Genomic DNA, 23,742 nt, shown 5'->3' on the forward strand with positions numbered 1-23,742 from the left:
TCAAGCCTTTAATATTGGACTATATATTTGAGTTATGCAAGAGCCGATTAGTAGCATTCTAATATAAAAGAATGAAGTTGGACATGAACATATCATGTATCATCTCATCCATATCCTTACAGAGGTTCAATAGCGATATACTTTAACAAAAAAAAGTTCATTTATCCATATATTTTGTTATGTTTAGCTACTATGGTGCATATTACCAGTCAATTTATATGTAATTTCTAAAACATATTTAATAAAATATATGTTATCTTAACCTTTTTTCAGAAGTTGAATTGGTAAATGAACATTGACATTATCTGAATTTGATTTGCATTATATGCCATAAAAAGTAGTTAAAGGCCAAGCTTCAACTTATTTATTAACTAATCACCCATGTTTTGATATCGACCATAAACTGGAATAAGATATTAACATTATTATTATGGAATTTGTTTCATGGAATTATGATTTTAATGAATAAAAACCAAGATCAAAGTTAGAGTTATTGCAGAAGTGATAATAACTTCTCTAGTAGGTTATAATATGAACTTATCATTTTGGCTTGATTTTTCCTTGACTAATAATCAAATTCAATATGAGGTTTTGATCATAGGCTTGGAAATACTTTTAGAGTTGGGAGTTCAATTAGTTATAGTAATAAGGGATTTATTACTCATTATAAACCAATTAGCTAGTCAATATAAGCATGAACAATCTATTTTAAATCCATATTTTATAATGGTAAAAAAAGATCTTATTAATAGGTTTTCTAATTTAAATTATTTTTTTAAGTAAAAGGAAACAATATGAAAGCCAATGACTTGATTCAATATGGATCGTGACATAAAATGGTTATCAATCAGTCATAAAATATATACAACTAGGATGCCATGATAAGTAAAAAAACTTCAGATTTTATGGCCAGAAAAGAATAAAAAATAGTATAGATAAAACCATTTGGCAAAAAGGTGTTAAGAATGCTAATAATATAGCTCAATATAACATATGTCATTAATTGAACTCAATATAATGATTAAACCATTGTCTTTTAGGGGCTAGATAATAAAAATTATTAGCAAAATACACCCACCATCTTTAAGAGAGCATAATTACATATTGGTTACTAATGATTACTTCATTATTGGGTTGAAAATATTTCTAATCTAATCAATAGATCAAGAAATTATAATCAAACTCTTTAAGGACTCTAAAAAATAATCATGATTGATCAAGGGGCAATATTCACTAAAAAATATATGAAGGAATTCACACAAGACTATTATTGTACCCGACTTCGCGGTAACCAAAGAAAAGAATAACACCTTTTGGTGTGTTCTTTTGGGAAATGGTCTAAACTTATGAAATGCAATTGCCACCTAGTATTATAGTTAATTGACACGACCAAAAGATTGATGTCTTTTCCCAAGCACAGGAGTGTCAAAGTAATAAATAACCCGGCAAGACCGGGGTCAAACCACAAGGAGGTTAATTGTATAAATTATAGATAACAATAATAACAACAAAAGCAATAATAATAAGTTTAAAGAGAGTTTTGAGATGTGATATTGATGTAAGGATTAAACAAGGATAAAAATAATTGTCAAGGTTAGAGGATCCACTAATGGTATTTCAAACAAGTATAGTATAAACTCTTTTTATTACTCAACTAGAAACCACACACAAAGGAGGTTCCAATCGGATTTGTTAACATGATTACATTAATTATCTTATTCGAATAATGCTAATACTTGTAAATGTTGTCAAGCATTCATGATTATAACTTATGTTAATAACAAATCAAGTTCCTTTCATAACTCAGGTGTCGGTTATACCATATAGTATGGGCTATGAAAGTGCCAAGTATTTGTTGTACCAAGTGTTATACAACATAAATCTAGATTAACCATTTAACAATCAAAGTATTAAAAGTGAACAAGATAACAAATATAAAGCATGTTAGTATCCAACATTAAGGTCCATGTTAAGTTTATATTATACTTATTCTTACACCATTAGTGTACCCTTTTCACCTTGATATAATTAACTTAGCAACACATAATGAAAGAAAGAAACATAAATAAACAAGGAAAGGAAATGAAAAGCATAAGCAAGAAATTAATATAAGCAAAACTTAAGCATTACAAAATATAAAGAGAGAGTAAGAGCATGATCTTGATCTGAAAACCAAGATGCCTAAATACATGGCAAATGCCTCCTTTTATAGGCTAAAATTTGGAACTATTGATTTGTTGACTAATTGATGAGTGGGTGGCCACATCTTGACTTGGTGACAATTCTTCTCTTCTTGTCTGCCGAAAACGTCATTGATGACGTTATAATTTGAACAAACTTAAATCATGAAAGTTCTAGTAAATTGTCTCATCTTTCCAGGGTACAAATTTGAGATCATTTGGACTTCTAGAACTTGAGATATAGGCTGAAAACTGAACAGTGTCTGGGTTGCATGACAGATTCGGACTTCTTCTTTGTTGCTACAATTTGGACTTGAAAACAACCTTGTTAAATCTTGGGCTCCATATGAAAGTTGTAGGCCTATGTCTTATCTTTCCATCCATATAAAATGGACCTAAATCCAAGATCTACAGCTCTAGATATAACCCAATTACCGAACAGTGTTTCAGTTTGGACTGCACCAGCATCTCTTTTCTAAGTTTGGCCATCTCTTTGTCCTTTCAAGTTCAGTACTTCAACTCATCAATCAATTCTTTCATTTATGTGATAGGCCTGCATTTAAGATGAACATTTACCATAAATTAAAGGTATCTTATATAATTAGATATGTTATTATAAAACATGCTTTAGTTAAGGAGTTATTGATACTTCAAGTGCAAAATGATGATATAAAACCTTGATGAAAATGCACTTTCAAGTACTAATCATTAATACAAACTCTAACTTGTTTTTAAAGATCAATGGTAAGGGACAAGTTATACCTAATGGAAGATAATATTACTCTTAAAGAATCCTACCTGAGATAAACTGTATTATTGATCTTGTCTTAAATTGCTAATAGTATGTTATGCTATATTACTGTGGTTTATTTACATGGTGATGATGAGTTTATCTCAATGGATTAAACTCTGGTTGAATGTTAGATTCTAATCATTATAAGGTTCAATTGGTTTTGCCACTCCTAATTACTTGATGAATTGACAACTAAGTTAGTCACTCGAGGTCATAACTCAATTCATGTCCATGAATATACCAATAAGTCTACATTGGGCTCATTAAACCCATTCTAAATCATAGGAAACGTCTATGAAAAAAGCTTCGATAAGGTTCACATAACTTATGATACCTCAATACTCTTAACTCTGACGTCATTAAATATTGAACTACAAACTTTTATTATTTTAATGCCAAACAATTTTTTTTTTATTTTAGATTTTTATGCTAAGACAAGTATTTTTATCGAATTCTAAAACATAAAAAAAATATGCCTTTTTCTTTTTCTTTTCTTTAACAAACAAACTAGAAAGACAAATGTTTGTTTTTAATGATAGAATATGCAAAGAAAAAAAGATTTTTGGAAAGACTTGTCTATAGTGGTCACAAAATACTTAGTCATATAAATTTGATGTTTTTTTTTTTTAACTTACATCACAATCAAACACAAAATTTACACATGAAGACAAATAAAATTCTTCCAAGCTCCAAAATACATCTTCAAGAATTTGAAAGAGTTAGGTGAAGTTGTTGGGATTTAAATGAAGGATGTAGAAACGGTAGTGGCGTATGGAATGACGTGCCACTACGTCTAGTGGCTCTTGATCACTAGTGAAGGGGAGTTGATTTTAGGAAATGGTTGAAATGAAGGAGAAAAGTAGTCGGGATAAGGATAAAAACCATCCAATTCAAACTGGATAGCTTGCAAATGAGAGGGCATTTTATCTTTTATTTAAATCTCATGTAATTTCTATCTCTTGTAACAAACACATAAGCTCTATCTCTTATCTGCTGTAACAACTTTTGATATATATAAAGAAGAACATACATGCATATCTCTAGTAGGTTTTTCTAGAATTCTTTCATGGTATCAGAGCCAGTTATAGGTAATGCTTTTGTCAATCCTATGGCAGCTACTATAGACGTTTCCTTTTCTTCCACCGTCTTTCATCTTTCAGCTTAAGTTATCTCCATCAAACTTGATGGAACTAACTTCCTTGCCTGGAGTGCTCAATTAATTCCTTTATTACGAAGCTATGGTCTCATGGGAATCGTTGATGGTTCCGAACCTAGTCCTCCTTAATTTTCTAGTGATGAACAAAAAGCCCAAGGTATTCTTTATTCTGCTCATGTGGTTTGCCAGTATAAAGACCAAATGGTACTCGGCTAGATTATTTCCTTTTTATCTCATGCGGTGGTTTCCACCATTTATGGTCCTGAGACCTCTTAGTTTGCTTGGCAAGTTCTTGGTGCACGGTTTGTTATACCCTCAACATCTTGAATTTCTCTTATCAAGAGGAAGTTGCAATCTTCACAACAAGGCTCCATATCTTGCCAATTTTTTTTGGATGAAGTTAAGTCCCTTGCTAATGATTATCTGTTGTTGGGAAACTTATTGATGATTTTGATTTAATTTTATCTGTTCTCAATGGTCTTAACTCCTCATTTCACTCTTTTGTGACAACATATATGCTGCTTGCTAAGGAGAAGCCTATGTCATTCTTTGATTTTCATGCAGAGTTGTTGAACTATGATCTTATGCAAAAATTTCATAGTCAATCCATTCAACCCGAGGCAGGACCATATGCTCTATTCACAGATAAAAATGATTCCAAACCTAGATCTCAAAACAACACCAACAAATCCTATTTTTCTGGACCTTAAAAAACTCGGGTACCCCCTCTTCTTAATTTTACCAACCGTTACATGACTTACCGCCTCTATTATCAGCCATACCTATTGTTTTGAATTCCTGTTTGCAATCTCCATGTCAGATTTACAAACGAGAGGGACATAAGACTTTAAACTGTTTTAACCTTATGAATTATTCTTTTCAGGGACGTCACCCTCCAACTAAATTAGCTGTTATGGTTGTTGAAGTTAATACCACTTATCTCAATCAACATCAATGATATGTTGACAATGGTGCTAATATTCATGTCACCTCAGATATTGCTAATCTTGCAACCTCTCAACCGTATGAAGGAGATGACTTCGTACGCATAGGTAATGGGACAAGTTTTATCATCTTTCGTGCTGACACTGCTTCCTTTAAAACTCCTTTTTTATTCTAACCTTAAACAATGTTGTTTATTGTCCTCAAGCCTCGGTTCATCTCCTTTATATTAATAAATTTTTAAGGATAATAATGTTTACTTTGAACTCATTAGTTCTATTTTTTTTTTTGTGAAAGACATCCTAATAGGGGACACACTCATGACGGGGCCAAGTGATAATGGATTGTACCAAATCAACCTTCATCAACTAACGTCATCAAAATTTCATGCTCTTACCATGACTGTTAGCGTTAAGGCTTCTACCTTCACATGACATTGTCGTGTAGGACACCCCTCCTCTGCAACCCTTCATCGTGTCATTTTTAAATTTTCTTTCAGTTATTTATTCAATCAATAAGCAGGCTATTTATGTGTATTATCTACTCGGTAAGTCTAAACCATTGTCATTTTTGGAGTCGTCAAACGAGTCAACAACTACTCTAGAAATAATTCATTTTGATGTTTGGTCCACTTCCATGCCTTCGTTAAGTGGTTGTCGATATTATGTAATTTTTATTGACGACTATACTAACTTTTCTTGGCTATTTCCACTTTTCTAATAAATCCAATGTTTATTCACATTTGTTAAATTCAAGCTTTAAGTGGAAAAACAATTTAATTACACCATTAAATAATTTCAAAGTGACAATGACGGGGAATATTGTTCTACCATCTTGAAGTGATTTTTGAGTGCCAACGGTATTTTTCATCTCCTATCATGTCCTCATACCTTACAACAAAATGGCCTCGTCGATAGGAAATATCGTCATATTATGGAAATAGGACTTACTCTTCTTGCCCAATCTGGCTTACCTAAGAAATTTTAGGTTGATGCGTTTCTAACCTCTATTTTTATTATTAATCGTTTACCTACCAAGGTCTTTGATTATTCATCACCCTTTGAACATCCTTTTCACATTCCTCCTAACTTCACATATTTTCAAGCCTTTGGATGTCATTGTTTTCCATACCTCCTTCTTTACTCAACTAATAAATTATTTTATCGCAGCATACCTTACATTTTCATTGGTTATTGCTTTAATCAAAAAGGTTTTTAGTACTGATCTATCATCCAGGCGTGTGTATATCTCTTAAAATGTGATTTTTGAAAAAGGTAATTTCCCAGCTCTAGTACAATCTTTCTTCACTGACTTTGCCAACAACGTGTACCCCCTAGGTAATTCTCCTAACTTACTTTTATCTCCTCCCTCAAATATATTTATTTCTTCACATATTACTGCTCCTTCCTCATCTACCATCTCTTATAATTCTACCTCACCTGACCATGATTTCCATTCCTTTACACCAATTTCCACTTCTAGCCATTCTGATATTCCTTTGGCCTCTCCTGTTTCCTCTACACCTATTCGCCAACTTCTTTCTTCCTATAATAGAGAACCTTCTGATCATCAAGATAAAACACCTCCTCTTCTTATACCTTTCTCTCATATGATCACCAAATCCCAGATTAGCCACCTTAAACCCCATAGCTTTCCTAATTTCCACTTATATTACTCTACCTATCACCTTTTCCAAGCTTTGCACGCAGGTGCGGTCATCTCTGAGCCTTGGACTTATGCTCAAATAACCTTTATACCCGAATGGCATGTGGCAATGAATAGTGAATTTTAGGCATTATTAAAGAATGACACCTGGTCTTTATATTTTTGTTCTTCTAGTAAAAATATGGTTCTTTGTAAGGGGTCTTCAAACTAAAATGATGACCTGATGGATATATTGAACATCATAAGGCTAGACTAGTCGATGTTGGCTATTTAGAGAGAAGTGGGATTGATTTTCATGACACGTTCAGTCTCATTATCAAACCTTCTATTATTCATATAATTCTTACAATTATTGTTTCTTTCAACTGGGATATTAGGCAACATGATGTCTTTAATTTCCCAGCTCAACTTGATGGCTTTGAAGATCTGATGCACCCCTAGTTTATATGTAAGCTTCACAAATCTCTCTATGGTTTAAAGCAAGCTCCTCGGGCTTGGTTTAATTGTTTATCCATTGCATTGTTGCCTCTTGGCTTTCAAAGTTTACAAGTTGATCCCTCTTTGTTCACTTATCACCATGGTTCAGTACATATATGTTTTTTTTATTATTATCAAAATGTAAGTATATTAATGGATAAAAAATTTACAATGCTAGAGAACTAGCAAGATCATATACAATAATATACAAAAGTAGGGAACAAACTCCCTGAGAAGACTTTACATTAAAGTTGAAGCTAGCAAGCTAAAATTAGCAAAAAATGGTTATATGAGGAATCATAAATTACAAGGTTCCTAACCTAACACAAAGAAAAAGTTAAGACAAGTAACTATCCTGAGCGCTAATTAGAGCGTGAAAAAGCCAGGATGCAAAATCACACGAGCATTATGCAACATAACAAATCTGCAAGAGAGACATCAACAACAATGCCTAACAAGAAGCATATGCATTTTAAGGACTGCAAACCGAAAAGAAGATAACTTCCCACAAGAAAGTTCATTTAGGACAGCCACCATGCAGTTAACTAACAATAATGTGAGGGATATTGTGTTCATGAAAGTGCAATATCATGTAGAATAAAACTTGAAATCTCCGAAATAGAGTTTCAACCAGTGAGCAAGAGTTCTTAAAGACTCTTCGATTCCTTTCTTCCTATATCAAGTACACAACAATTTTGAGGGAGACTCTTTTCATTATGGGAACAATGTTTTTCCCCTTAATATTAAGGCCTCAAACAACACTGCTAATGGTGGTCATACCCCTGCAGAGCTGAAGCCAAGATTTAACCTTTGACCACAAGAGGGATGTCCAACTATAAACAAAGAAGAGGTGACAGAAGACACAACTAGCATCAGTATCAATAAAGTGCAACTTGTCTCTTGTTCTCAGCCTCCCAAGCAAAGCAAGCCAAAGGATGAAACTATGCCTTGGTAAACACCAAGGTTCCCAAACAACCTTAACCTATGACACTGGGGTTCATTTGAATCTCAAAAACTCATAAACATGACCCGAGAAAGGTTCAAAAATATTGTCCTAACTTTGCATCATAGAGATCATTTCTGATTGACCCCTACAATCTACAAGGAGCTGATCTCCAAGAGTAAGAAGGGACTTTCATATGGGAGAGGAGGTTCTCTGTAAAGGGATCAACTAGATTGAATTATCTGGCAAGTAAAAATGGTGTACCCATCTAATCCAAATCAAGTTAGTTTTTAAATGGATATTCCATAGCTGCTTTGTAATGAAACAGAGGTTCCTTGCCTTGATGTCATGGAGCCTCAGGCCTCCTTCATCATTTGGCAAAAAAATATGCTTCTAGGCTACTAAGGCAGACTTGTTTTTGGCTATGTTACCAGTCCATAAGAAGTTCCTGCAAATGCATGTAATTTGGTTGATGACAGTATCCAGTATGGGGAAAATGCTGAGCCAAAATTACACCATGCCAAAGAGAATAGATCTAATTAATTCCAGTCGCCTAGCATAAAATAAGTGCTTGCCCATCCAGCCTTGTATAACAGATTCAAGTTTATACAGGAGAGGGGAAAATTGGCTAGAAAGGTGCCTGTAGGGGCTAAGGGGGACACTAAGGTTTTTGAAGGGGAAACTGCCTTAAAAAAAAATAAGAATATTAGAGGATACCCTGCTTAATACTGTCTCCAACTCCACCAAAATATATGAAAGATTTCCCTGCATTGATGTGTAATCTGGAGGATCGACCAAAGACATGGGACTACTTCAAAAGGATCCGAATAGAAGATCTGTCCCCCCGATATAATAGAAGAATGTCATCAGCAAAAGTAAGGTGATAGATATTATAAGAAGCACACTTCGGGTGATAATGAAAGCCTGACTATTGAGATGTTATCTTCAGTATACGTGAGAGATATACCATACAGATGAGAAAAAGATAAGGAGATAGGGGATCACCCTGCCGAACTCCATACCTCCTAGAGAGAAACCCATAAAGGCTATCATTAATAGCAACAGAGAAGGAAGATGTTTCCACATATAACATTACTAGATGAGCAAAATGGTGGGGGAATCCCAGAAGATGAAGAAGCTCTTTGAGAAAGACCCATTGCACCGAATCAAAGGCTTTCCTGAAATCTATTTTTATGAGGCACCAGGGAGAGGTTCTCTTCTTGCCATAATGCCTGAGGAACTTTTGAGCTAGGTTAATGTTATCGATCATATTCTTCCCTCCAAGGAAAGCATTCTGAGCAGAACCAATAATATCTTACAGGGCACGACACAATCTACTGACTAGAATTTTGGATATCACTTTATAAATCACATTGCAGCTAGAGATTGGACTAAAATCATTTGCTAAGTTGACAATAACATATTTTAGAACTAGAGCAATAATGGAATGATTAATCTGCTTTAGGATCTGGCCAGAAGAAAAGAAATCTTGAACTGCTACACAAAAATCAACTCCTACCATGTCCTAAGATTTCTTGAAAAAGAGAGATGAATATCTGTCAGGACCTGGAGCTTTATCAATACCAATGCTGAAGAGAGTTTCCTTGAAATTTCATTGGAGACAAGCGCCAGAGAAAATTATAGTGGGATTCATCAAGACAAGGATCACTATGAACAACAACAGCATCAATAGGAGAAACATATGATGAAGTTCCAAGAAGGTTTTGGTAGTAATGAACAAATTCAGCACCAACTTTATCTATAAAGGTAGTAAGAGCCTCATTACTACGCAGGACGATAGGGATGAAACTCTTCTCGTGCTTATGATGCATCAAAGCATGAAAAAAACTTGTACCTCTATCACTTTCTTTGAGAAAATTACACTTGACCTTCTAGGCAAATAACGCTTTCTCAACAGATTTGAGGTTGAAGAGATTCAACTTCATTTGTTTAACTCTGTGCAAAAGAGAGATGTCATCTCTAGAATTGTGTAGGAGGCATTGTTGTTGCTCTAAGTCGGCCTCAGCTCTAGTAACTCTCTCTGAAATATAGCTAAAATAAAGCTTATTTAAATACTTCAGGGGACCCTTCAGAGACTTGAGTTTCCTGCACAAAATATATATGAGAGTACCTACCACCAGGGATTGCCATCCTTCAGAGATTAACCTTGCATATTCTAGGTGATCAACCCACATATTAAATAACTTAAGGGGATGACGACCTGGGGATATGTTGTTACCAATCTGAATGTGAGCTCCTGAGTGATCAGAGAAAGCCCTAGAGGGTAAGTGCACATGAGACATGAGCTGAAGATTGCACCATAAAGGATTGTCCAAAACACGATCTATTTCAGTCCAAACAGACTCATTGGACCAAGTATAATGGAAACCAGTGTAATTCAAATTAAAGAGGCCCAAGACAGAACAACATGCTCTGAAATCATAGACTTCATAGGATGAGACATGGTTACCATTGTACTTGTCCTCCTGTGAGAGAATGGAATTAAAATCATCCAAAACAAGCTAGGGACTAGTTAAAGCTTATGACTTAAGGTTGTCCCAAAGAGATCTGCGAGCAATAATAGTATTGAAACCATAAATAAAAGTAGCAGCAAAAGTATGGTGAATAGACAAGCTACGAATAGAAACATGGATAGCCTGGGGAGAAGAATCAATCAAATCAACGTGAACAGTAGAAGGATTCCACAACACAACAATTATGGCAGTACCAACAGCTTCTATATTTGAAACAATATTCCAACGCTTCAGCCAAAACCTATGCATGAATTGAAGCTTAGATGAAACCAACTTAGTCTTCAAGAGACCACACATATCAAAATTATGCTTTTACATGCAAACCAGCTCATGCTGCTTCAGAGGACTGTTAAGTCCTCTGACATTCCAACTGAATATGAGCATTACATAGGAGGGGGTGGAGGGGGAACCCTTCAACTACCAATTGTTCGAGATGTGCTCCTTCTCTGATCACGCACAGTGGTTGGACCAACAATAACTCCATCAAGACCTTTTTTGCTTGGGGGTGCCTTGACTGGTTCTTTACCTTTAGAAAGGATGAGGGGTTTTAATAAGTGGTGGGTATGGTTCCTGAAGGCGAGACAACATGTTCTTTACCTTTAGAAGGGATGGTGAACCCCTGATCAGTGGTGTGCACGACTCCCAAAGATATGCCAGGAACCTTTCTTGCTTTCTTGCTTTTGATAATTGCCCATTCTCCAAAGGCAACAGTGACTTCAGTGGACATAGGATCACAACTGTATGATGGCTCAGCAACCTAGCCTTCAACACTTCCTAGACTAGGTTCTGCAACAGGGCCTAGCCGATCAAAAACACTACGGGGCTTATCAGAAGCCTCAGAGGAGATACCTTTGTTGCCCATATGTCTAATCACTGTTGAGGTAGTAGCAGAGGAGCATACTCCTGTTTTGTGCCCAAGAACTTTACATAACTTGCAGAATCTAGCTAGTGGCTTATGTACAACCGGTTGAGTCAAAGGGGCACCATTTGGCAAGATAATATCAACAGAGGACTTAAGATAATATCCACAAGGACTCTAGCATAAGAGAGTCGTGACATGTTAAAAGTGAGTTGATCACTTTTTAGTGTATGTGGATGATATTCTTGTCATGTCTAATGATCGGGACTTCATTACATCTCCTGTCTCTAATCTGCAACTTGAGTTTGCCATAAAAGTTCTTGGCCATTTGATGTATTTCCTGGGTAATGAAGCCACCTGTTCTCCTTCCGGGTTGCATCTTCAACAAATAAGATATATTATTGACATTTTAGATCGTGTACAACTCCTTGGCATCAGACCTTATCGAGCTCCTTGTGTCTTGGGCTTCAAACTATCCATGTTTGCTGGGGAACCACTTCCAGATCCATAAGAGTATAGGCAAACAGTTGGTGCCTTGCAATATGTCACTCCCACACGTCTCGACATCGCATACTCAGTAAATCAGCTTTGTCAACACATGCAAACTCCAACCTTTGCCTATTGGACAACAGCCAAACATGTACTGCAATTTGAAGAATACAATCGATCATGGCCTTTTCTACAATCTTGGTTCCTTCTCTATTAATGCCTACTATGATTTCAATTGGGTTGGTGATCCAGACGATAGACGATCAACATGTGGTTATGATGTTTATATGGGTTCTAACCTCATCTCATGGTCGGCTAAGAAACAACTTGTGATTTTCAAATCTAGTACTGAGGTGAAATACTGTTGCTTAGCTCTTGTTACGACTGAGGTGTATTGGTTGCGTATGCTTTTTTTGTGAACTGAAAGTTTCACTTGAGTCTGCCTTTGTTGTTTGGTGTATTGGTTGTGTATGCTCTTCTTGTGAATTGAAAGTTTCACTTGAGTATGCCTTTGTTGTTTGGTACGACAATATCAGTGCTTTAGCTCTTGCTTCCGATCCAATTTTTCATGTACGATCTAAACACATCCAAGTCGATTACCATTTTATCTTTGAGAAGGTGGCAAACCGAGACATAATTTGACAACACGTACCCACTTCATTGCAACTTGCGGATGTCTTTATCAAGGGATACACAGCTAATCGTTTTTGTTTGCTACAAGACAAACTCTCTCTCTCTCTTGGATCTGGATCTCCTTGCTAGTTTGCAGAGGAATGATAAGGATAAGAACTGGATAGCTTGCAAACAGGAGGGGATCTTATCTTGTATTTAAATCTCATGTAATAACTATCTCTTCTAACAAACACATAAGCTCTTTCTCTTATCTGCTGTAACGAGTTTGGATATATACAAAGCAGAACATACATGCATGTCTCCCGTAGGTTTTTCCAGAGTTCTTTCAGTTGGGTTATGTGGAAAAGGGGAGGCTGCAGGTGATGATGGAGGGCTGATCACCGGCGGTGGGAGATGGAGAGAGAATGGATTGCTGGTAGTGAAGAAAGAAAAATAAAAGGTTGGTGCGTGGGGTTGGATACAGGTGGTTTTGACAAGGAAAGGAGGGGACGAAGGTCTTGGGTTGGTTTTTGTGACAGTGAAAAGTAAAGAGAATTGGGCAGTCACCTTGATGAGGAGTTTTGACAGTAGATGAGGGAGACTGGTATTGTGTGGTGGAGACAGTACTGAGGGACGAGAGGGCTGGAAGGCAGTGAGGTGTTTATTTGGTATCTTGTTCTAGCTTGTCTCAAAACGAGTGAAGGGGAGAGAAGCCTCCTGCAGGTTATGATCTCCTGAGGAATTATTTTCTCTGTTTTTTTAATAATGGAAAAAGGCCCCTTCATAACTGCCCTCTTGTTTGTTCTTATTACGTGAAAGTCTCCTCTCATTATAAATGCCCTCTTTGTTTCCTTTCTCTCCTTCTCAACTATTACTCCCCTTTTTCTTTGTGCTGGAGCCGGTGTTAAAATTAAAATATAAAAAAAATGCAGAGTAGGCATTTGGTTCCCTGCTTGAACTAGCTGCTGACGTCCCCTTAATTATATATTTCTTTTATTTTGTTATTTTTTTTTAGAAAAAAATTGTAAACAGAAAAATAGTAGGCAAATGGGTCCAAAATTATAAAATAGCTAGAAATTAGCATAATAGTATTGAAAATATATATAAAAAATAAGGGTACAAATTAAAATATGATTTCTCATTCTTATAGAAAAATCTTCTCATTTTCTTCTACACAAGCATGCTATATTCTACAACCATTTATTCCAATCATAATTATTTAATATCACATGACAACTAACAACAAAAAGAATTGTTAAGTCATGTTACCAGCTAACACAAATGGTAATAACAAAAAAAAAAAAACATTCAAGTATAAACAGTATAAAATTTCTATCAAATAGGGTCATTGTATAAAAATTCTAATTTATAATTTTATTATTCAATATTTTTTCTAATTAAAGTCATTATTAAAATTGTTTAGGTTATTTATATACTAGAAGTTTTTTTAAAATAAAACTAGAAAAATAATAAAAAATTATAAATTAAATAGAAAAAAAATAATATATTAGGAAATTATTGCTAATCATGAATAGTAACTTCTAGACTTTATTTGAAGGCATTTATAATCTCAAATTAATTATAAAATTATAAAATTATAAAAAACAAGACTTTTATAATCTATTAATAAAATTCTAGCTTGATTTAAAAATCAAATTAAAAGTTCTACTCTTTAACATAATGACGCGTGTTAGGAAAATATCTCCCACATCATAGTTGTACTAGGGTTTATATTATAAAATTCTTATTGACAATTTATCTAGAAATAGAATATTACATCTATTGATGAATAATCATAGATCCAATTTGCATGTTGTTGAACAATTCATGCTCTATACATGTCAATGTTGAATATTATTTCTATTAATGACTCAATCTATCTAGTGATTTATGATCTTGGGATTGATATAATATAAATTTTAAATTAAATCAATTATTTTAAATCGACATATAGATTAATGTAAGTTAATTTATTCAAACCATGATGCAAATCCTGAACCAAAATATGATAAACTTGATCCAGACTTTCTTTCTCAAATTATTATCCCATTTTTCAAAATCAAATGAGAAAAGATATCCCTTTATTTATCATAAATTAAATAATATAGGAGCATTTTTTATACTATAAATAAACAAAACTTGTCATAATTCATTAAGAATAATAGTTGTAATTAGTTTTATAAATCAACGAAGAAGGATACAGTCAATCATCAATTAGTAATATAATTGAGATTAGTCATCAGTCATCAATCAAAGAGATTAAAATTCAAGAATTGAACAATTAAATTCTATGTAGAATACGAAAGAAATTATAATACAGCAAGAAAACATACAAATATCTAAACGATACACGCAAAGACAAAATACACGTTATGTTAGGATTTAATTAGAATATGTAAAGTCTTGGTCTTGGTCTTCTGTAAATTGTTTGCATGGGAATAAGATTTGAAGTCTGAATAAAATTCTATCTATCTAATATTAATATTATAAGTGTATTTTTGAGAGAGTGGTTGTGATTGATTTTTAAAGTATTTTTTTATTAAAATATATCAAAATAATATTTTTTTATTTTTTTAAAATTATTTTTAAAATCAACTATTCAAAACAGTTCAAAACATATAAAAATTTAAGTTTTATGATAACACGGAGCATGTATCATCTAACAACTTATAATTTTAGCCAAAGTCATATACACAATTTATTCATAGCTTTTTGCTATGATTTTCTTTTTGTCTTTTTCTGCTTATTTCTTTACAACTTTTATCTACAATTTTCTATAATTTATTTACCTTTCTCTTTTTTTGCATTACCTTACCCTTTTTTTTTAATATGTTAAAATTAAGTTAAGTATTTCATATTTTACATGATTAACAAGGTGTTGCAATCTGTCTTCTTTCAAGATTAAGTTTTTAATTATAATTTTTTCTCATTGAAATGAATAAACGAAGAACATATATATATTCATCGAGAAATCAATGATAAATTGCAATAGGTTGATGATGATCGATCTATTGTATCAATTTTTTTTTTTAATCTTTCCAAGAGTATCAAACTGAACAACTTTTGTTGTGTTTGGGACAAAAACAAAACTAATTGTTTGGATCTGTTAGTAATTCTCTCATGTCTGCTGATTGTGACCTGAGATTATCTGTTTTCAATTAACATACGGTAACTTGTTCCAGTTGTGAAATGAATTTTGGAAAAAGTATTTAAGAAGAAAACTCTTTCTATTAAACAATTGAAAGAGACTTCATTGCTAGACACGTGAGTAGGAAAAAAAAAATACCTAGCTCAAATATTTATATTAATAATAATATAAAAAAAATTATTTTAATTCTAAAAGGTAAATCCTGAGTTTCTTTTTTTAAAATCATCCATTTGAGTGATATAAATTTCAGTATTATTAAAGATTTTCATGATTATTAATTTTAAAATTTTAAAAAATTAATCGAGATATATATAAATTGATCAGGATGTTTATAATTACTAAAAAAAACCATTTTAAAAATTCTTAGCTTCTCGATTTTTCGTGGTTACTTGTGCCGATTGACTACGTATGAACTGACCTATTTTTATGGTTTTTCTGCAAATGATATTTAGTTCCCTCGTACACCTATATATCTCAACCATTCTGTATCCGAACTTGACGAGCTACTCAAGAAAAATGGCTACTCTTTATTTCTTCTCTACTTTGGTTCTAACCATTGTTGTTTCGGTTCCAATCAATGTGTTAGGTTCAGCATACTGCGGACCGGTTGAGGCCATCGACAAGGATCTGGTTCAATTCCCTCTCAACTTGGAATTCCTCGAAGCTGAGTTCTTTTTGAATGGCGCGCTCGGTCTTGGACTCGATGCCTTTGAACCGGGTTTTGCCGCAGGCGGTCCTCCTCCGATCGGTGCCCAAAAGGCCAACCTTGATCCTGTTACCCGTAGAATCATCGAGGAATTTGGTTATCAAGAAGTTGGCCATTTAAGGTAGTAAAATTTATATGATGTTTTGATTCAAGCTGAGATCAATAAGCGCACCGTATTATTATTCATCCCATAATGTTGTAATGATTTTCAGGGCTATTATAACAACCGTTGGTGGAGTTCCAAGACCTCTATACGATCTCAGTCCTGAAGCATTCGCACAACTATTTGACAAAGCAGTTGGCTACAAATTGGACCCTCCATTTAACCCTTACTCCAACACAGTCAACTATCTCTTGGCATCGTATGCTATCCCCTATGTGGGACTGGTAGGATACGTTGGCACCATTCCACTCTTGGCCAACTACACTTCTCGAAGAGTAAGAACCACGCATCTATCTCAAGCAAACACAAAAAACAAGCACACAAGCACATTAAATATAGCCACTTCAAGTACGTTGTCCTAAATAATATCGTTTTGCTTCCTGTTTTTGTTCCTGATGTAGCTTGTTGCGTCACTCTTGGGCGTAGAGTCTGGACAGGACGCTGTAATACGAACGTTACTCTATGAGAAAGCTGACGAGAAAGTGTTGCCTTATAACATAACTGTGGCTGAATTCACCAACGCAATCTCAGGCATCAGGAATGAGCTTGCCATGTGTGGGATTAGAGATGAAGGTCTAATTGTACCCTTACATCTTGGGGCCGAAAATCGAACTGAGAGTAACATTTTATCTGCAGATACCAATTCGCTCTCTTATGCACGTACACCACCACAGATTCTAAGGATAATTTATGGAACCGGCAGTGAGTACAGGCCAGGCGGGTTTCTCCCTAGAGGTGGAAGTGGCAAGATTGCAAGGAGTTTTCTCGATAAGGTTTGAAAAATGGATGTTGTGCTAGAAATGTTACTTTTGTTTAATATTATGTAATTCAAAGTATAATAAAGTTGTGACTCTTGAAGTGCGTCGCAGTGAATCGATGCCTTATATACGTTAAAGAAGATCACATTTTAAGAAAGTCACTTTTGGTGAAGCATTGCAAGAATCGTCTTTTCTTTTCAAATAGATACCGACTACATTCTTGGACCCACGATACGCTGTTTTTCTTGTGTAAAAAAAAAATGATTCCAAGTCTCGTAGTAGCGTTCTAAAAAATCATTTTTCACTGATGTAATTTTTTTTTTTTTAGAAAGATGAAAAAAAAATACCTTAATGAAATTTCACTAATTAAATAAAATTTATTGACACAAAAAATAAAAAACAAGATTTTTTTTAGATAGAATATAACCAATTAGGTATCTTTTTCATTGTTTTTTGATGATTTTTTTTTCCCAAACCTAATATCTGGATGTTATTTTGACACCATAACAACCTTGTAAAAAATATATAAATAAATTATCAAATCAAATCCTAATTAAAATATTAAAGGATATATTCGCAAAAAAAATAACTAATGACTAAATTAGAAAAAATATAAAAATAAAGTAAAAGTTAATTGTTTAAATAGTAACCATAAAACATAAACCTTGCATTCTTTTATTTTCTTTTTAGATTAGTCCCTCAACTCTCTCTTTTTGCAAACAATAAATATATTGAGTGACCAAATTGGGGGGGGGGGGGGTGCTGCAATATACAATGCATTATGTTTTGGTGCACAGTGGATTGCACAATGTTTTTGGCACGGGATTTCTGTTAATTTGTGAAATTTTACATTTATGATTATTCATTAAAGAACATTCTAAAAAAGAGATAATGAGTTTTGCATTTAAATAAAGAACATTCTGAATAGAGAAATAACAAGTTTTGCATTTAAATATAAACATATTTTTTGAATGAATAATTATATTGGTTTATGGTTGTAATGGTTAGGAAAGTCATGTCCATTAAAAATAAATTATTGGAAGGAAACATTGTTTCATAATATGATAGGTCACAAAAATGGTTAATGTAACGACCTGATTTTCGAATGCATGACCGGTACATAAATAAGATCCCCCTCTAGGTTTCTATACCTATGTGAACCCAAACTTACATACAAACTTTTTTATATATTTAAACAAAACAGAGTTCTACGCAACATAATAACATAACTAATCTCATAATATAAATTGATTATATCAATATAAGAGTTAGTATAAATATCGTAATTGTAGAGCACTAACTAGATATAATGGAAAAGTACTAATTATAACCAAAAAAGCAAGATCTAAAGTCCAACAAAAATGACCTGGTAACAAGTTATAAGCTTAAAAAATATCAGTAACGAGAGCGTGAGTTCAACAACTCAGTAAGTGGATAACATTCAATATACGTACACCGGGTTATACAATAATGAGGAATACACACACACACACACACACACAAATATGAGTTTAAGTTCTTACATGAAAGTTTCTCAAATAAGCCAACAAGAATATCATAAGGGAAGCCTTGTCAGAAAATCAAAATGAAATAAGCATGACACTCCATACTATAGGATGATCAGTCGTCACATGTTGGTGACTTTCTCGACCAACTAAGGTTCAGATACGATGTGCACAAAGACTAACACTACCTTGTTATATGAGTATTCTGACTAACATACCATAGATTTATATCATAATCACACATATAGATTCATATATCAAGGCTCAAGTCATGACATCAATCAAATAAGGAGCTATCAATTCATAATTACATAAAGATTCATATCAAAGATTCAGTTTCAATAAGTAATCATGCTTAATCAGAAACAAGGAATACATAACAATATAAGAATTACCAAGAAACACGATCAATTCCATATTAACCATTCAAGTATTTATACTAATACTCTACCATATGAAAAATTATCCATTCACCTGACTCAAAAATAGAAATAACACGGAGACAGATAACAAAAGCAATCTTATTGATGTCTCACAGGTAGAATATCATGATTATCTTAAAAAAAAAGAGATATACTAAAAAAAACAACTAAAAAAATGTACAATCTATTTAATACATAGAGTCTAACTTATAACCCCATACGTTTATGAACCAAATTGGTGTGTTGGTGATAGTCACTACATGAACCAACATTCTAAATGGATTGCACTTCTGAATAGATATGAGATGAGGGGAGTGGGGTGTTTTACATGCACTTGAGCTAGTTTTGGTGATGGTTTCGGATGAAAAACAACTCTCGACCATAAGTTAAATAAAAACCTTGCAACAGGAAATTGAGTTGTAGCATGGTAACATTATAAATTCTTTCTTGTTAGAGCTTGGAAGGCGAAATGGAAAGGTGGTTGTGCACGATCTCCAATGAAGATAGAACATTAATAACAAATATCAATCGAGGAGTGATCTTCTGAATATCTTATCTCCATGTATGACCATTCTCTCATTTGTTCTTATATCTCTCATTCCTTGTGGTAATTTGAATTTTGATAATATAATTTTCAATTAAAGGGTTTTTTTAACATTTTTTTCATGTACACTAACATTAAAGTCATGTATATGATGTATTTTAATGTAAGAAGTAACCTTTAGTACTTTAAACGCGCACGCGTGTTTGTGTACATATATATAAACAAATTACGTATGAGAAATGTTTGGTTTATAGATCATGTAAATCTATCATGCATAAATCTTATTGATCTGAATGACTTATTATAAGTATATGGATTTATTGAGATTTAACTAAGAGGGAAGGACATGATAGGAGCAATTATACATTTAGAGACTTAATATAGATAAATCTTTAAAATACTGTCGCACCCGACATCGCGGCGACCCTAAAAATTAATTCTTGTGAATTATGGAAAAAGAACAGATTTCTGGCATCTTGTTCTTTTAGAGGAAAAAGGTCTTATTTAAGGAGTCGCCACCTAGTATTATGGTCACTAGGAACCCTAACTGGTCAACAGAGATTCCATGGTACGGGATTGGTTACGTAAAATGGAAGATATTATCACCCCTTAAACGTTCTGCCTGAGGCAGACTGCATTGCTGATTTTGTCTTAAATTGCTAAATATTTATTGGTTTATGCTCTGATAGTTTACTTGCAACATTCCTGACTCTGGCGCCAGTGAATATTCAACTACGAATAATTCCAATTCTGGCGTTGGTAAATATTACGTAGCTATAAAATAAATGTGGATCAATATTTTTATTCCTGACTCTAGCGTCAATGAATAAACAAATAAAATAAATTTATTTTTACACATGCACATATTTTTTATTTTTCTAGCTAAATAAAATAAAATATAATGAATAAAAATAATATAAATTTAAACTGGTATTTTTATTCCCGACTCTGGCGTCAGTGAATAAACCAATAAATTTATATTATTTTTATTTATGCATACACATTTTTTCTATTTTTTATTTTTTATTTTTTTCTATTTTTTCCATTTTTCTATTTTTTATTATTTATGTTTTTGGGGGCTGGGCCTAGCTCAGCTCATGTGGGGGCGGGGCTGGACCCAGCCAGCCTGGCCCGGCCACTGGCCCAAGCCAGTGGCCCGGCTAGGCAAAAGGAGAAGAAGCACGCGTGAATTACTCACGCATGCTGGCAACAGTGCTAGTATAATTAAAAAGGAAAGAAGAGGGAAAAAGAATACTACTGACCTGCACCTTGAAGACCGAAGATGAAAACTCTGGTGACGACCTGGCCGAACAACGTCCTCTGTGCTATTGACCTGCACCTTGAAGACCGAAGATGGAAACTCTAGTGACGATCTGGCTGAGCAACGTCTTCTCCCTTCTTCCGCTTTATCTCTTGCTTTCTTCTACTCTCAGGATTCTCTCCCTCTCTCTGTGTGTATCTGTATTTTTCTTTGTTCTTCGTCCGTGGGTTTTATTTTTCCTCTGTTTTTCTGTGTTAGTTCCCAATCTTCATTTTTTCTTCATCCCCCTATGTGCTTCCCCTGTTTTCCCTGCTTTTCTTCGGTTTCTTTTCCCCTCTCTCTGTGTATTATTGCTTTGGATTTGTACTCTGCTTTTTCTCTCTTCTTTGCTCTGATTTTCTTCTCTGGTTTTTTATCTGGGTTTAGCTAAAGTTTTTTTCGGTTTCTCTTCCAAAATCCCATTGTTTTCCCCCTTTTCACTCCCCAGTTTTTCTTCCTTTTTTTCCTTTCCTCTCCCAGTTTTTCTTCTTCTCCCCCCCTGTTTTTTTTCCAACCCCTTGCTCTTCGGTGCTGCTCGGTTTATATAGGGCTCGGCGGGTTGAGGCGGCAGGCTGAGGGTCGACCACCATTAAGGCACCCATTACTGAAGCCAACGGACGACCATTACTTCTGCAACGTTCGGCGTCCTTTACTGTAGAAAACAGTCACTGGGTTAAAAGCGAAGAAGATGAACAGCGTCTTCAAAACGACGTCGTTCGGCCATTTGTCCTTTTGATCCATGCAGTTTTGAAAGTCTTGCAATTAAACCCCTGGTTTAAACTGTAATTGGCCCCTGCATTTGCGCGCCTTTTTTAATATAGTCCTTGGATTTTAATTTCGCAATTTAGACCCCCAATTAAACCCCAAACTTTGCTATTTCTTCAATTAAGTCCCTGATTTCACTAATTTAATTAAATCCAAAGTCCAATTAAGTCTAAAACTTATCAATTCTCTAATTAAGCCCCTGATTGGATTAATTAGATTATTTCCAAGCTTAATTAAGTCTCAAAACTTATCAATTCTCCAACTAAACCCTTGATTGGATAAATTAAATTAATTTCAAGCTTAATTGGATTAATTCCAAAGTTTAATTAAACCCCAAAACTTCCAATCATTTTGTCCTTAACCCAAATTTTAATTCATTCTTCATTTACTTGTTTTTTCCAACATTATTATTATTTTTTTCATCATTTTTTTTCTTTTCAGTAAATAAAATAATAATAATAATAATAATTAAAATAAAATGGTCAAAAATTGGGTTATGACAGTTGCCCCCTCTTTATAATATTTACTATGCAAAGATATTGGAAAATTTCATTTTCTTTTAGCTTTATGTAGTAAATTTATAAAGAAAAGTAGATACAAAAAGGATTTTTTTTTTGTTTTTTTTTTAAGTCTTGAAAACTTTGAAAACAACAGATTGACACACGACTTTTACCAAGAGATGTAGAAATCAAGAAACAAGTCATTTGGAAGACGACCCACCTTTTTTTTTTCATTTTGTTTTTTTTTTGTTTTTTTGTTTTTTTTTGTTTTTTTTTTAGAAGTGGTCTCATTGTGATGGGTGACCTACCCAAGTAAAAAGGAAACAAAAATGAGGGCTCGAAGGTGCGCTCGAAAGAATGTGAGGGCTCAAAGGCGCTCGAAGAAGAAAGGGAGGGCTCAAAGGCGCGCTCGAAGGGAGAAAGCGAGGGCTCAAAGGCGCGCTCGAAGGGAGAAAATGAGGGCTCAAAGGCGCGCTTGAAAGGAAGCGAGGGCTCAAAGGCACGCTCGAAAAGAAAAGGAAGTGCTCAAAGGCACTCGAAGAGGAAAGCAAGTGCTCACAGGCACTTGAAGAGGAAAGCGAGGGCTCAAAGGCGCGCTCGAAGAGAAAAGCAAGTGTTTAAAGGAACTCGAAGAGAAAAACGAGGGCTCAAAGGCGCACTCGAAGAGGAAAGCAAGTGCTCAAAGGCACTCGAAGAGAAGCGAGGGTTCAAAGGCGCTCGAAGAGGAACGCGAGTGCTCAAAGGCACTCGAGGAGGGAAGCGAGGGCTCAAAGGCATTCTAGAAGAGAAAAGCAAGTGCTCATAGGCACTCAAAGAGGAAAGCAAGTACTCAAAGACACTTGAAGAGAAGCAAGGGCTCAAAGGCGCTCCAAAAGAAATAAGGGCTTGAAAGCACCCTAAAAATGATGATCAAAAGCTCGAGGGTGTATTTGAAGGGAGCTAAGGCTCGAAGGTGTTCTTGAAAAGGGAGGTAGGGTTAGGAAACGCAATACCTTGGATGGTCAAGGGCTCGAAGACACACTTGAAAGGAGATAAGGGCTTGAAAGGCTCTAAAAATGACGATCAAAGGCTCGAATGCGCATTTAAAGGAGGTGGAAAAACATAGAGATTTTTTAGATGGCCTATTTCTCATGGGCGGCCTGCCCAGATTAAAAAAATTCTCAAAAATGAAAAATTTTCAACAACAATTTCGATCTTTAGCCATTTCAAGTTGGCCTTCCACTTGATGGATTCCGTTGGAATTTTCTCATCTGAAATTTGTAAAACTCATAGTCCAATGTC

General features: G+C 34.4%; 1 protein-coding gene across 1 annotated transcript; it reads left to right on the plus strand.

Moving 5' to 3' along the window:
- The first annotated feature begins 16,277 nt into the window (after positions 1-16,277).
- LOC133686233 (ferritin-like catalase Nec2) lies at positions 16,278-17,582 on the plus strand. Its single transcript, XM_062106957.1, has 3 exons — positions 16,278-16,625; positions 16,717-16,942; positions 17,069-17,582. Exons 1-3 carry the CDS (start codon positions 16,315-16,317, stop codon positions 17,444-17,446), a joined length of 915 nt encoding a protein of 304 aa, XP_061962941.1. The 5' UTR covers positions 16,278-16,314; the 3' UTR covers positions 17,447-17,582.
- The last annotated feature ends 6,160 nt before the right edge of the window (positions 17,583-23,742 follow it).

The sequence above is a fragment of the Populus nigra genome, chromosome 1, assembly GCF_951802175.1.
Source record: "Populus nigra chromosome 1, ddPopNigr1.1, whole genome shotgun sequence".
Lineage (NCBI taxonomy): Eukaryota > Viridiplantae > Streptophyta > Magnoliopsida > Malpighiales > Salicaceae > Populus > Populus nigra.